Source organism: Mustela nigripes, chromosome 12, assembly GCF_022355385.1.
Source record: "Mustela nigripes isolate SB6536 chromosome 12, MUSNIG.SB6536, whole genome shotgun sequence".
In the NCBI taxonomy this organism is placed as follows: domain Eukaryota; kingdom Metazoa; phylum Chordata; class Mammalia; order Carnivora; family Mustelidae; genus Mustela; species Mustela nigripes.
This window is the reverse complement of record NC_081568.1, coordinates 100,602,759-100,619,183: the sequence shown is the minus strand read 5'-3', so window position 1 is coordinate 100,619,183 and position 16,425 is coordinate 100,602,759. Positions and strand designations below refer to the sequence as shown.

The window sequence follows — 16,425 nt, the reverse complement described above, 5'->3', positions numbered from 1 at the left end:
ATACCCAGAATGTTATCAGGCTCTAACAGATTCTCAAAAGTTTAATCATTTCAGGATAATAGTTGTCTTTGCTTTTGTTTTTTGAGTCTAAAATCAACTTTATATATATTGAAAGTACATATTATAAGTCTCTGAGTTTCAAAGTCCTAGCTAGACTATTAATTAGCTACGACTTTGGGCAATTCAGTTAACTTCTCTGAGCATTAATTTCTTTATATGTAAATAAAGATGTCTATTTTGCAGGATTTTTGTGACGCGTGAACAACAAACATAATAAACCTAAAGCAATGTCTAATATTGAGTAGGTTCTTAACAAATGATACTTACTCCTTACAAAAAGCCATGCTGGAATTTGGTTCTTTAGTCTCTCATTAGTTTTAACCTGTTAGTAATTTTTTCTCCTGAGCCTTGTTAATTGCAGTTCCTATAGCTTCTCTTTATTTATTTACTTATTTTAAAATATTTTATTTATTTATTTGACAGATAGAGATCAGGAGTAGGCAGAGAGGCAGGCAGAGAGAGAGAGAGGAGGAAGCAGGCTCCCTGCTGAGCAGAAAGCCTGATGTGGGGCTCCATCCCAGGACCCTGGGATCATGATCAGAGCCAAAGAAAGAGGCGTTAACCCACTGAGCCACCCGGGAGCCCCTACAGCTTCTCTTCAATCACCAACCACATAAACTTACTCCATTCCTCCTTAGATATTTACTGAACACTTACTATGTGACAGGCAATTTAAATCTTTACTTGTTCTTTAATAATACTGGCACTGTTAAAAACATATCAATATTGTTACACACTTAATTATTACCTTTATTCCTAGACAGTACAATGCTGGATAGCAATGAATCTATGAAACATGTGGTATAGATCTCCTATTTTTATAGCACCCTACAGGACAATCACATAGGAAGTCTTAATAAATACCTTAAATGAGGATGAACATAAACTGTATATTCATAAACTGTATCACCATAACATCATGTATAGTTCTATGACAGTATTTCTCAGCTTACTTGACTAAGGAGAAGAGGATCTGAAATTACAGTAAAAGTGAAACAATGAAGGGGCTGGGGAGAAAAACAGGAAGCAAAACACATTTACAAAATAACCATTATGAGGATCCTACCAATATTTAAAAATACCACACTGCTTATACAGTAGGATTTCAACATATTGAAAAGCGAATTTCTCAATGTAAGTTAAAGAGGTTAAAATTTAGAAACTCAAAAGCTTGAGGGTTAAAAACAGAAAGAAAGTGTACATGCAGTGGATATTAATAGCACTATTCATCTATTATGAATGTGTACTGTGTACTTTTTAGACTAAGGGATTTCTTACTGTTATAGTGAAATCTATGAAATACTAACCACTCCTGACAAGTTTTTATCCCACAACAACAAACAGATATAAATCAAAGATAATGGAATACAATTTCAATTTTATTCAATAGTAAGAAAGAATATTTCTGCTTGGAACATGCCTGGCTTGGCCCTCCTCTATACAACAGGAAACAAGATTAAAAAAAAAAAAAAAAGTAGCTCTATAAATTCTGTCTCTAAAATCACTGTTTTACTGCCAAATGTTAGAACATTCTATGTGATGTGACATTTTCCTAAGTAGCAACATGCAGTACAAAAAGGTATCAGTGAGTTACCCCCACACCCCATACAGTTGTCCTTGAGTTAAAAATGTTAAAGATCAATAAACAAGGGAATCCAAGAGATACATGCAAAGTCACCTTAGGAATCAGAGTAACAGAATAAGACCTAGCAGTATGAACATAATAAAATAATAATTGATGTTAATAAAAGTGTTTTGATCCAAATGGAGTGTGGGTGGTTAGAAAACAGAAGAAAGAAAAAAGAAAGCAAGGAAAGCAATTATTGGCAGTGCCTACTTAAATATCCATCTCCATAACAGGAATAACCTAACTTAATGCTACTCATCATTTAGAATCATAATTATTCCCCTTGGAGGAAAACAAAAATATGAGATTAAGATGTAGGAAGAAGACATCAAGCCTAGATCTGAGACCAGGAAGATAAGAGCAATCACAGGGCCTGAAAAAATGTGAAAGGATTAGGGGGCTCTTGGGATACTGAGACAGGAAACAGGATTGAAGTAAGAATTAAGAATAGCAATAACATTAGCTTTCCTTCTCTATTCCTATGAGTCAATTAAAACAGAATGGGAGGTTCCATTACAGATTATTTTTCTCCCAGCTTCTCACTATTTCTCACCTACTCCTTCTTCTGTTTGTCCCATCACTGCTGCCAATGACTGCTATGGTAGGCAAGGAATACAAGAGGGAAAATATTAACAGGCGTTAGTTACATATAATACATATAAACAATAGTAATGCAGGGGAAAGGGAGAGATGAGGAGAAAGAAACCAGTAAAGCATATGTAGGAAGGAGAAATTTCATAGCTATCTGGCTATGGGGACCAATCGTATGTAAAGAATGCACATAATCTGGTGAGATTAACTACAAGGTTTTTATTCAACCAGATTTTATGACCAGTTTTTGTTTTTTTGTTTTGTTTTGTTTTGTTTTTTTACCAAGTGCAAAAGTTTGTTCTGTTACTCAAAAAATCTGATAGATCCTCTGAAAATGTGCTAAGGAAGCCATGAAGGGAGGACTATCATGCATGTACCACTTGTGAAAGGTTGCATAGTCCAGCTGGAAGAAGGTTTCCCCTTTGTCCAGTAATAGCAAGCAGGCCTCACCAAAAAACAATTCAAGAAACCTGTTCACACTGCTCCTGGGCACTTTAAATTGCCCAAAGGACTATCTGAGGTCTTCTAAATGGTCTCTCTTCAGATACATCTATCTCATGAATACAAATATGTTTCCTTAATGATTTGTATGTTTTCCCTCTAGTTTGGATCCTTTCCACATAGATAAGCTACTCCTTCTTCAATAGCTAAAATCCTATTGGAAAAATTCATCCCTATGGGAGGAACCCCTCCTGAGCTCCACAGTGACTGGGGAACCCATTTTGCTGGTCAAATATTACAGCAAGTCTGAGCTGTTTGGCCATTTCTACAGCATTTTCATTGTTACCATCCTCAGTGTTTAGAACAAGCAAACCAACCAAAAGCATCATCAAAATTCAACTGGCAAAATTTGTGGAAATCGTCCAACTCCCTCAGCCAAAAGTATCGCTGATGGTACTAAATCTCAGATCCACCCCTTCAGAACTCGTAAACTCTCACACTTTGAAACAATTACTGAGTGCTCTGTATCTCTAGCTTCCTTCAGACACACGTAATAAAAGAAGATATATTTCAGTATTGCAAAGGCTGAATCACATCCCTCAAAAATAATCATGCTCTAGTATGGCAATCTTCCCACAGCACACTCCTGGGAGATGAAGTCCTGCAACACCATGCGCTGCAACCTGCAGATTTCATTTCTTGGAAAAGACATCTCCAAAAAGGTTCTCTTCAAGCTCAATGGAAAGGCCCTTATCAAGAGTTACGGGCCATCCTTGGGCCACTAAACTCCAAGAGTTGACTTCCAGATTCATGTGTCTCATCTAAAGAAAGCTCCAAACCCTGGCTGGACCTGCATATCAACAGCTGACCTTAAATTGAAGATTTCCAGGAAATGAAGCATAGGACACTGAAGCAGACAGCCTCTCCAAGATGACAGGATCAGGCCTGTTTATTCTCTTCTTTCAGCATTTTCTCACCTCATTTTCTCCTTGTCTATCCTGGAGAGACAATGCCCTCATTAGAATTTCCCAATCTCTTGAAGAAAGGGGAAAACTTTCTGATTGTTGGATCTGTCTACAGGAGTTGCAACCCTTTAGTCTTCCCCATAGCAAAATCTTCCTTCATCTCCATGACCACTAACCGTACCCACATCCCTCCAGATATTTCTTACAGAGTCAAACTTCTACAACCAGGTTTTCCTGTACTTTGCTTTGAGCTCTCCCCTATCATAACTCTCAGAGCAACTAACCACATTTATTCTGCCTATACGGTTTCCTGTTTACTACTTTAGGTCAGCTCCCTTGTAATAAAACAAGCCCCCTCTGTATACCCTTCAAGAATAAAGTCCATAGAACAGGATAGTTTCTCCCTAATTATTCCCCAAACACCACTGACACTTGGTTCAAAGGGCCAATTGAATAATCCCAACTAACAGCACTATTAATCAAACTCTTGCAGGAGTCTTGCGTGCACAACCTGGTTTTATCTGCCTGTGGCAAGTGGCCATTCATTGCCCAATGTTTACACAGCTGTCAGACTGGAGGCCAATACTTAGCCCATGGACATCCACAATAAATCTGAAGCCTTTTACTCTTCCTCCCATTGGTCTTCTGCAACAAACCTTCATTGCTGCCTTAAATGGGAACTCCCAGGAGTTATACATTACTCAGATTTGCCTCCATCATAAGGGCGCTTATCCCATTGGTGGGTGTTCATGCCAGGAAATGAATGATTAGGAATCTCTCTCTGGGACTGGGAAAACTTGCTGATTCCAGCACTAAGGCAATAGTAGGTCAACAATGATCACATATCTCATTAAAGTTGTTTTGGATAATCACATAGCCCTTGATTACCTACTTGTTGAACAAGATTTTTATGCAATAGCAAACACCACCTGTTGCATATAGATAAATTCCTCTGGAGAAGTAGAAAAACCCAGAGAGCAAGCATATTGACTACAAAAAAATCTACCTGTCTTTGGTCCTTGATCTTGTTAGCTGGTTGTCTTCAGGTTTGGGCTAATTTAGAATACACAAACAGGGTCATTATTCTTCCCAACTTACTTAGTATTATTTTTAGGTTTTATACCTGTTGCCTTTCAAACCTTTGTAGAAACTTTGGTGTACTCTACAGGGGATCTCCAATATTTAAAATTTCAGTAAGATACAGACTTTCGATGGAAATGCCTGAAGAGTTCTCCATCCTACCTTCTCCTTATTCAAATGCTGCCTTAACAATTTCCAATCTGTGTACTTCCCTCCAATGTGGAACATGACACCTAGAAAGGCCCTTCCTGGCACAGAGGGACAAAAATTATTCTAATAAGGAACAGATGACCCAACTCGTGATCAGCACTGCTTTTAAAGAAAGATCTTTATCAAAGGGTGGAAATGTGAAAATACGTTAAGGAAACCTCAAGTAAAACTGGAGTTGGAAAACCCTGAAGAGAGGGCTCTCAAATACTGACCACTCATCATAACTTGAACAGTCCTGAAGGAAGAAGGAAGATGACCTTTTGGTGCTAATAGCAAGCTGCCCTTTCCTGAAGCCAATGAGAGGCTACCACCACTTCCAACTCTCATTTTCTTTCAATGAACTTTTGTTCAAAATAACCCCTCCAGACTTCCACCTTTCCTCTATAAATTGAAGCTCTCCTCTGTTCTCTGGATTTGCCCTTGGTTCACCAAGGTTTGCTTGTCCCAAATTGCAATTCCTCTGCTATTCTTGAATACACTTGATTTTTTTTTGTAATTATTTTTTTTAAATTTATTGAGTACACTTGATTTTGCTGGCTGAATCACTTACCTTTTTCTTTTAGAAAGTTGACAATCCTTTAAAGTTCATTCATAGACTAGTACACTTGGCTTGCTTACACTAAATAAGAATATACCTGTTAAGATCTCAGTTTAACTGAAAACCATTTATTTGGAAGATAAGCATGCCAAATGCTGATCATGGATAGGTAAAATACAATCTTTTTTTTTTTTTTTCTGCACCAACACAAAAGATCAAGATACTAAGGGGAGCAATCGAAGTATCGAGGAATACTCGATATTCCTGTATCCACTTTACACACTATATCCAGTTTTGTGAATACACTTGTAAGGGTATTTTCAATAATTCCTTATAACATCACAAAAGATGAAAACATACAAGTTTCTTGTAGTCCTTTACATTTCTGAAACTAGTGTTTACATGTTCAGACATGAACATAGATGCATTCACCACCATACAAATGAATATCCATTTTGATATACAAATATTCATTTACAAATGCATTTAACAGCATGACTTTGGGGATATAGATAATAAAAAGCAACTGGTTAACTAATAATGTTATTTATTAAAGTTAGTATTTATTAAATACACATCCAAATCCATGTGATTATTAAGGATGAAGTCAGCTAAGATTCACACCCAGGGACTATCTGCTTGCTCACTCTGAACTCACATGAATCATCATAGTGGCAGTTCTTGAACAGGTCTCACAGGAACATTGAAGAGAAGCTAGTATCATCAGTTAGTATTCAAAACAGGGGAAACAAAGCATTTAAAGGGACACGTAGTTCTGGTTAAATTGGAAAAGGCAGAGAGGCTTTAAGAGAAGCTTTCACATTTTTTAAATTTCTGAACTTCATTTAGGGAACTCGATGAATGTTATAAACACAGTAGCAAGTCATAAAAATCTACTAAGTTATATTATTTTGAATAATTTTTATAACGTGGTGGAAAGATAAGCAAACAAGGACAATCCTTTCTTCTTTAGAATTCTAAGTAGCCATTGTTTTTAACTGAAAAGACCTGCGGCAAGTGGCCTATAAAGATCCAGGAGGAGGATTAGGTAAGAGGGTTAGAGAACAGGGTTTGTCACTGTCAAGGGGTAGGAAAAAAGGTTACCTTCTTTCAAACACTAGCTCAGCTATTAAAGTAACATTTGTACTTTGCTTAACCTTGTTTTCTGTTATAACCTCCTGCAAGGCAGAGCTCCCTATGGCCCCCTTTTAACTTTTTAGTATCTTAAAATCACCCAGTCATCAGCAAAGTATCTTGCAAATTATATGTTCATTAAATTAATTGAAAGATAGAAATATAATACCAATTATATTGAATGCCTTCTATATGCTGAGCACTATTCTAGGGACTAAGGATAGAAAAAAGTTATGGAAAAAATGGATGAAAAAAATTTAAATTCTTGCCTGCATGGGACTTACATTCTAGGAAGCAAAATAATATATACAGTCTAAAATATTCATTTTAACATTTATCATGGGATCTTCATGTATGTTAAATGATTTTTTTCTCAGAATGCCCTCTCCCTCAACCCTATAGCTAGAAACAGACTGCTACAGTGAAGCAATTTCCTACTAGGTGGGAACCTCAGAGATGTAAGTGCTGGTGGTTGCAACCACACACAACTTAGAAATGTGTAAAAGACAACGGAAAGTTCAATTTTAATATAAACATATACTATGCTCCCATGATTCTAAATCACATTATGAAGTTGATTTCTCAACAATTCACAATCATTTCCTTAAGACTAATGTCCTTTTAAAACCAAGAATCAAATATTACATCTAATCATATTAGATAACCAAAGGGAAAGTAAAAATTGTTACACTATTCAAAATTCTAAAGATATAATTTAGTAATTCAATAAAGAGGAAAATATGCATAAGTGGGTTTCTTCCGTTTTCTCTTTTGAACGACAAACCTGGGATTATGTGTTAACATGTTGTCAAAGTATTTTCAAAAGCATTATCTCAAGTTTTATTCATCTGAATGGCTTTCTATTATGAATTACTACTTGATTTCACACTGGAAAAATGATCTGTAACCTATTTACAACAAATTCAGCATGCATAAGCATCAATTTAAGGAAACAAAAAGATATCGTAGGTACTTCTCAGAGACATGACCAATCATTTTGTTTTTTTTTTCCCTGAAAATCCCAGTTAAATTGACCTCCATGGCTACCAGAGTTATTTCTGGCCACTGTGCCTTTTCCCTCATACTCAAAATTTCACTCCTATTCTCCATGTACTACAGTACACAGGTACCCTTTCTAACCTTTAATAATGAATTTTGTTGTTGGCAATTATTAGGAAATTGACAAGATGTAAAAGTAGCAAACAAGAGGAGAAAGAACGGAAGTTACAAATTAAAGATCTCACAATAAAAATTATCCCAATAATTTATGCAAAAATAGACAAAGATCCATTAGCTCTTCTATTGTCGTTCTTTCTACTAATTCAATTCTAGTCTTAAAGACTAGAATTGCCTAATCTCTTACTATTCAGTAAGACTATTGCATTTTGGGTTTTCTTACGCAATGAAGTTTCTACTCCACAACCTTTCCTATTTCTCAGAGACACAGGTCCGTAGAGATGGTTAACCCGGCTTTCGGGAAGGTACTCATTGACAACTTAGAATAAACTCCAGTCTACCATTTCACATTCTCATTTTACTTTAAAAATTCTTCAAACGTTATTTATTCTCTGACATCTTCAAAAGTACTATCAACAAAATGAACACTAAATCCAACAATAGGAAGTGATTGCTCTGGTGAGAAGGGGCTGAGAATTCTTCCTCCAAACGCGGGAAACCTCAAGTTTGAAGTTTAACTTCTAAAGAGCGAGATAAAAAGACCTTCAACATTTGCAGAGGGGATTTGGCGGACAGAAACCCCGTTTTCGCTAGAAAGGGTGCAAACCACTGGCCCGCGGTTGAGGCAGAAACGCTAGTACATTCCCACCCTGGAAAGCAGCAAGATGCTCCCGGGCTTTCAGGAAACAGCCGTGGAAGGCAGGCCCGGCATCCTCAGCAGTGTTATCTCACGTCCGGGCCCGCAAGCTCCGCAGGTTCGTCATAAACACGCTAGGCAGAGATAGAAGGGTGGCCGAGGGGACGGATCGCACAACTGTCAAACGAAGCCCACCCACCACCTGACTCGTCCCTAAGGCGACAGCCTTCCCCGCACGGATCACTCACCGGTTGCCTCAGGATCCCGACTACAACTCCCAGGAGGCCGCGCGATTGACGGAGCAGCGACCTTCCCAGAATGCAACAGAACGGGAACTCCATCCCTCCTCCTTTCTCTGCTCCTCCCACCATTCCACTCTGCGTCATCCGGGAGAACCGGAGGTAGGGTGCGGGAGGGGACCTCCAGCCCTCGGCGTGCTTCGTCAGACGTTGGGAGGGGGACGGGGCGGGGAGCAGAGGGAGAATGGGAGGACGAAGGGGAGGGAAAAGGGGAGGGGAGGGTAAATAGTGGGCCAGGCAGGAAGATGGCGGCGGTAGCGGAGGTGTGAGTGGACCCGGGTTTCTGCAGCCGGATTTTCTCTTCCCTTCTTCTTTCCTTTCCCTTTTCTGTTTGAGGTTGGCATCGAAGGGGCTGAGTTCGGGTGGTGGCGCCGGGCGCAGCGCAGGGGTCACGACAACGGCGACAGCTGACGGCTGGAAGGGCAGGCTTCCTTCGCCGCTTGTCCTCCTTCCCCGGTCCGCTCGGTGTCAGGCGCGGCGGCGGCGGCGCAGCGGCCAGACTTCGTCCCTCCTCCAGCTCCCCCCCAAGCCGGAGCGGGCATTCTTCCCTTCGCCATCCCCCGGCCCTTTACCCCGGGTACTGGGCGCTTCCTCCGGCGCAGCTCAGGGAGCGGGGGCCGGTCTCCTGATCGACTGTCGCGCCTCCATGTCGGATAACCAGAGCTGGAACTCGTCGGGCTCCGAGGAGGATCCGGAGACGGAGTCCGGGCCGCCTGTGGAGCGCTGCGGAGTCCTCAGCAAGGTGAGCAACCCGCGGGTCCGAAGGCCCCCTGCTCAGACTCCACCTGCCGCGAGGAGAGCCGCTGAGGGGATGGGGTGGGGTTGGACGGGAGTCACGGACTGTCCCGGGGCGGGGGCTGCGGAATGTGCCGGGGTGCGGGGCTGAGTACTGCCGCAGGAGTGCCAGGGTGGGGGGGGGGGGCGGGGGAGAAGGGGACTGTCCTGTTCGCTTGTCCTGGGGCTTGGCGGCGGTGGCGGCCGAAGACTGGAGAAAACGTGTCCCAGCCCCGGATTCAGTTTGGGAGTGGGATGCGCACGGTGACTTGGGACTCAGCGACATCTGTCCCGGGTGTAGGAATCCGGGTTGGGCAACAACAGTGTGCGAACCACTGGGTATGGGAGCAGTGCAGATCGGAACTCTCAAACGAGGTTAGTCCGGAGATGCGGAGCAGGTTTGGAAGATTCTGTGGATGCGGTGGTGTAGACAGTAGCCGGAGCAACTGGGCATGGTGCGGAAATCTGAGGTGGTAAACTGTGCCAAGTTAGATGTAGTGAGAGGTCTCAGCGAGGAGGACTTTTGTACTTTTTCCCTCATCCTTTTCCTCAGTTCAGAAAAGAGCTATTGAATCGGCACGTGATAGGTACGAGAAATACTCATAGTAACTTGGGACATGTCAGAATAGAAGCCGACCTTTAGTCCAGGAAGAAGAGAACTATTAATAAAAAAATAAATAAATAAATAATCTTGCAAAGGGCCAGAATAAGGAAAACACATCTTATCTTTCCTGAAATTTTTAAAACCCTTTTTCAAAATTTTAGCAAAGCACATAGTTGTAGGTAACTAAGTCGATGAGGCCCTTTTTAGGAGAGAAGATGGATGATTCTTTTCTTTTGATAGTACATGGTTTAGGGTTTGTTTCTTCGTTTAAAGTTTTTGCTATGAGAAGACCCACGTTGCCTTTTTTACTTCCTTCTCTCTTCCTGTTAAAGTTTTAGAAATGCCAGTCCCTCAGCAAAGCTGGTCATAAGATACAAGATCATGTGCAGCCACTGACTATTAAGAAACTACCCTGCGTCCATTAGACATACTTACGCTAAGCATTTGGACATTTATTGTGGAATTGTTTCATACTAAGTTTTTCTGTTATCTTTAGAAGGTGGTGAAAAAGGCGTTAGGTAAGACATGAATGTTGGAATTAAGACTTGGAAGTGTTAACTTTTATTTCCGTGGCAGAAAAATCATGATGTGTCTTGATATAGTCATCATTGGAATTGCAGTGAAAGGCTTTCAGTAAAGTGAAGCACCCTCGGGTTTCTTTAGATTGAATGTAGGTTGTAATTTAGTTATCTGTACTTAACACATTGTATAGTAGGTATACATTGTAAGGTTGAATTTCAGGTTTGTTCTTTGCTTCTGAATTCTGGTAGATTCATCACTTATCTCATTAAATGAAAGCTGACTTTCATTTAATGTATAGTAGGTATACATTGTAAGGTTGAATTTCAGGTTTGTTCTTTGCTTCTGAATTCTGGTAGATTCATCACTTATCTCATTAAATGAAAGCTGACTTCCAAACTAGTATTATGGTAGTGGTAAGTGTTTTACAGAACAGGCTGAACTTTTAATCTATTTGGTATTACTCTTTTGGGGGGGTTGAGGGGTGACTAGTGGAAAGAGTCCCCAGTGCTCTGAGTATTCACTGTTTGCATAGCAATATAGTAGGTACAGTATGACAAAAAATGAAAAACTATCTCCTTGATATGTAAATGTTGAGAAACATACTTTTGATCACTTCTATGGTAGGTAAATAACTTTGATATTGCTGCATATGTAGAATCAAAAGGAATATAGTTTTTGGCATTTTTGTTAACAGCTATCATGGTAATTTCCCTGAAATTTAACAATGTATGATTATATATAATGATTTCTGGAAGCTTTTTAATCAAGAATATTTTATATTGAGGATGCCTGGGTGGCTCAGTCGGTTAAGCATCTGCATTTGGTCCAGGTTGTGATCCCAGTGTTCTGGGGGAGTCCAGTCCTGAGTCAGGCCCCAAGTGTGGTCCCCTGTTCAGTGGGGTGTCTTGTCGCTGCTCCCTTTGCTTGTGTGAGTGTTCTCTCTCTCTCTGTTAAATGAATAAATAAAATATTTTTTATTTTTTTTATTTTATTTTTTTTTTTAAAGATTTTCTTTATTTATTTGACAGAGAGAGATCACAAGTAGGCAGAGAGGCAGGCAGAGAGAGAGAGGAGGAAGCAGGCTCCCTGCTGAGCAGAGAGCCCGATGCGGGACACGATCCCAGCACCCTGAGATCATGACCTGAGCCGAAGGCAGCGGCTTAACCCACTGAGCCACCCAGGCGCCCCAAAATAAAATATTTTTTAAAAGCATATTTTATATCGAGAACATGTTTTAAAATTTAAAGTACATTTATATTTTGATCTGTTTGTATTCACCTAGTAATTTATGCAAGAGTTAGAACTCAGCAACTGTTTTTTTTTTTCCCTTTAATTGAGTAATGTAGATAAGTCTCAATACTAATGTGTTTTGTTTCTTCCCCTCCCAAATGGAATGAATTTGGAATGGGTGGAGGGCATAAACTTATATTGGAAATACACCAGTCCAAATTTTTTATTTTTCTTTGTAGTAATTTAAAATACATGGAAATACCAATGATGCATATTTTCTATGGAATCACTTTTTTTTTTTAAGATTTTGTTTATTTGAGAGAGAGCGGGAGTGAGAGAATGAACAGGGGATGAGGTTAGAGAGAGAGAAGCAGACTCTTCCCCTGAGCAAGGAGTCTGATGCAGGGCTCAGTCCCAGAGCTGGGGAATCATGACCTGAGCTGAAGGCACCTAACCAGCTGAGCTACTTTAGGCTCCACAAATACTGGATAGACAGTAATTCTAGGTGGTTATAACAAATATCAGGATGGATGTTGATGGGAAAAGATTCATGCCTTCCTTACTGGGACTTGAGAGAAACAGCCTGGATAAAATAAATGCGGTCAAGTTTCTTGTGAATTCTCTCCATCCTTCAAGGTTTACCTTATCTTCTATTTCTCCACATACCTAACTGTTTGAAATTCTATCCTTCTTTAGAGGGTTTTTTTTTTTTTTTTAAAGATTATGTTTGAGAGAGAGCACTAGACCACAATCAGGGGGAGGGGCAGGGGGAGAAGGAGAAGCAGATCCCCTGCTGAGCCAGGAGCACAGAGTTGGGGCTCTATCCCAGGACGCTGGGATTGTGACCTGAGCCCTAGACAGCTGCTTAACCAACTTCAGCACCCAGGAGCCCCCATGGTTAGAGTTTATCTCAAACTCTATTCTTACCATGAAGCCTTTTCTTCTTTTGCCAGCCATTTCAGATCTCCTTCCATTGAGTTCCCATAGTATTTTATTTGTAACTTGTTCTGACTCTTATTATAAATGTATTGTTTTCCTCTTGAAATTTGCATGCTGGATTATTGGGAACAGAAACCTTTGATTCTTCTTCTGTGTGTAGCCTGTTGCCTTATCTCTGTTAGATCGGGAAGAGTGAGGGAATGTTATGAGAAGCAAAAATCTGCCTTCTCGGAGAAGCTAACATTTACTAAGTAAAGGGTCTTGAAGCTCTTGTAATTTATTGGGTCTTCTATAAGAAAAACACTTTAAAAATGGAGATACAATTGCTGGGACCTGTCACTGTGCAAGAGTGAACTGCACTGAAGTTTAAGCTTCATTAGTTCTGCATAACTCTGGCTCCAACTAAGAAAATACTGTGTGCCTGGCAGTGTTGTAAGTCTATTCTTGTTTCATCTTGACAACTTTTAAGAGGTAGAGTTTGACAAAGAAACAGAGGATAAGTAACTTGACCACAGTCACATAGTTACCAGCCCTCTGAGGGGCAGTAATTAGAAATGAGGTAAGATTAAGGTATGCCACTCTAAACAATTTGTATTACAGTTAATGGGAGTTGTTCATGTAAGTTCTGGAGCTAGAGGTTCAGTGAGATTAATATGTAAGATAAGTAAGTCAGTGTGCTTAATAATTAAATAAGATTATGTAAGTTTTGAAAGAAAATGCAGAAGATACTAGAGGTAAGGTTGTTAAGCCTTCTCAGGATCTGGTAACCTGATAATTTGATTGGACTAATTGAAAATAGAGAAGAGCCAAATTTAGGGTTTAATATGAAGGAAGGATGACTAAGAGTTGATGACAGGCTATAAAGATTGACAAAAACAGTATCTCTTATGAATATAGTAGGGGTATTCATGATTTTTTTCAGCCATTCAAATAACAAGCAAATAAAGTAAAGCTCGGAGAAGTTAAATAACCTGTCAAAACTGGTTACATAACCAGTAGGGTCTATCCGATATTATATGCACTACTCTCTCCATACAATACAGGAACACTCAGCCGGGTTTGAATCTGAATGACTGCAGAAATACCACTATAGCAAAGGAAATAGAAACATAGGGAGGAAAGTGCACCTTACAGGAGGAGATAATTCAGTTTTGTATGTAACCATCATTGTTTCAAGTCAGTTTGAGTGGTGGTAAGTCACATGGAGTTAGAAATAAAGAAATGTTGATTGGGGAGCTCATAGGAAAGAATGTGTTAAATTGCGGGCATGGATGAGCTCTCAGGGAGGGGTCGTAATGATGGGCCTTAGAAGTTTTAAGAGCTGAACTGTCTCAAACATGCTGAGTAGGGAATAGAAAAGTAAAGATTTCTCAATGGATATAGAGCCTGAGCCAATGTGGTATATTTTTGACAATCCATTTTGAATTAGTTTTTGGCAGATAGTGTTGGAATTAGATAGTTTTTGGAATTGTCTATACATAAAACCCCCAGAGCATAAAAATATGCAAAATCAAGAATTCCCATAGAGGTTGCGTTTCTGCCTTTGCAAGTTTATTGATTGTGATCTGCAGTGTGCAGCAAGACGTTAACAACATGGAAACCGTTTATAGGCACTAAAAACTGGCAATTCAAGTATGTTTTTGAAAACCAGGGTTTTTTTTTTTTTTAAATAGTTGTATTATTACTCTTAGACTTAAAAAATCTTTGGAGAAACTTGGAAAATGAATTAATTATTTTTAATATGTATAATGAGTTCTGTGGATGAAAAATAAGGTTGATACAGACTTAAAGATTAATGATCTAGTATTTTTGCTTGGGTATAGTTATAAATATTGTACCTGTTCATATAGGAACAACTTAAACAAAAGTAATATTTGGACATGATTAGCTTCATACTTCTGTTAATTTGAAGTCTTCCTGCAGTACTTGGTGTAGGAGAATGAGAGGCTATATAACCAAACTTAACTTTTCTGTTGAATATGGTAATTATGGTAGAGACCAAAACAATCTTAGGTGTCATGAAGTTGGTGAAGAGGGGAGGATGAAAACACACAAAAAAACAGAATTTTTAACTGAAATCTGCATGTTTTATTCCTCAGATGTTAAAGAAGAAAATACAATATTTATAATTTTATAAAAATTATTGAAAATCATACAATCTAGAAAATCTCAACTCACTTTTTGTAATTTTTACTGTTTACAGTTAGGCTAAAACTTTTCACATTTTAAATTTAGATTGATAGCTGATTCAGAAGTTTGGATCTCTAAAATACTGACTTGTATATTTTGTTTTCCTTCCCTCCCTCCCCCCACCTTTACCTCCAGTGGACAAACTACATTCATGGGTGGCAAGATCGTTGGGTAGTTTTAAAAAATAATACTCTGAGTTACTACAAATCTGAAGATGAGACAGAGTATGGCTGCAGAGGATCCATCTGTCTTAGCAAGGCTGTCATCACAGTAAGTTCCTCTTCTTCATTCAACAAGTATTTATTGAGCATTAGCGGTGTACTGGGAACTGTGATAGGTGATTAGGATCTATCTGTGAATAAAAGAGGAAGATCTTTGCCTTTGTGGAGTATAGAGTCTAATACTTATTTCCATGAAGTTATTATATAAAGACAGATACTATTTTTCTAGCTGTTAGAGCAAGCCCTTAAGAGATTCAGAAAAAAACACATTTGAAGACTTCATATCTGATGAGATTAGGACAGTTACATGGCAGGTTATTGAAGAAATTAAAGCAGAAAACTAAAAAAAAAGGTATCTTAACATTTAAAAATTTTAACTTAAAATACTTAAGTCTATATTTATTTGCCAGCTTTTTGATGTAATGTTAACACCATCTCTTCAAATGTGGAATTGAGAGAAGTTGTTCTTGTAAACTATATCCATAATGCATGGTTTGCAATTTCCAGTTTTGATTTCTCTAAAGTGGAATAAAAACTTTAAGATAGTTTTGAAAAAACTAAAGTATAGGTTCTTCTCACTTATTGTTTCCTTAGTATTTTACAGATGTCTCACCTTTGTCTAATTCAATACCTTTTTAAAGTCTCACCTTTGTCTAATTCAATACCTTTATTGAGTCATTCTACTTAGTTTGCATTCAACTTAGTTCATATAGAAACAACCCTCTTTTTGCACTTGTATTCCAGACTTATGTAATACTAATTATGTAAGGACCACACAGGTAAACTGGCATAAACAGGTTTGGGAACAACCAAATGATTTGTTAAACATAACTGAACCTGTGGAATCAAAAGTGGTTAAGTATGCTAAAAATAGCATATAAGTTGAGAGTAGTTAGTGTGCCATGACGTATTTAATCAAAGGGCAAAAAAAACGTTTTGGCTAAAGTGGGTCAGTTGAATGGAGGTCAGTTAAGGGTGCTGTTGTTTGCCAATCTAGAAATGGGTATATTAAAAACTAATCATAGATTTTACTGATACATTCAAAGAGAATTCACGTGATAGAAATTATATTGCTTATAAAAGTAAAAAGTACTCTTTGAATCTGTGTTGATTTCTAAATCTGACATATATGTTTATGTTACACTGAGGAAAATCCTACAGTATTTTGCTCTTATTTTTCGTATATT

At 38.8% G+C, this 16,425-nt stretch overlaps 2 protein-coding genes across 6 annotated transcripts in view; one reads left to right on the top strand and one right to left on the bottom strand.

The window, feature by feature from the left end:
• Positions 1–9,011, bottom strand: part of POLK (DNA polymerase kappa) — an 80,001-nt gene extending 70,990 nt beyond the window's left edge. For 3 of the 4 annotated variants that reach the window (XM_059418086.1, XM_059418089.1, XM_059418088.1), the window contains exon 1: positions 8,708–9,011. The gene's annotated coding sequence lies outside the window, so the exon portion shown is untranslated. Of the gene's footprint in view, positions 1–3,588; positions 3,718–8,707 lie in introns of all 4 variants that reach the window. The other variant, XM_059418087.1, reaches the window with a different exon arrangement.
• A 61-nt stretch (positions 9,012–9,072) lies between these two features.
• CERT1 (ceramide transporter 1) overlaps positions 9,073–16,425 on the top strand; it is a 108,594-nt gene continuing 101,241 nt past the window's right edge. Inside the window, exons 1-2 of one of the 2 annotated variants that reach the window (XM_059418091.1) lie at positions 9,073–9,500; positions 15,153–15,287. In XM_059418091.1, the coding sequence (XP_059274074.1) occupies positions 9,405–9,500; positions 15,153–15,287 (231 nt within the window). In that variant the 5' untranslated portion in view covers positions 9,073–9,404. The remainder of the gene's footprint in view (positions 9,501–15,152; positions 15,288–16,425) is intronic. The other variant, XM_059418090.1, reaches the window with a different exon arrangement.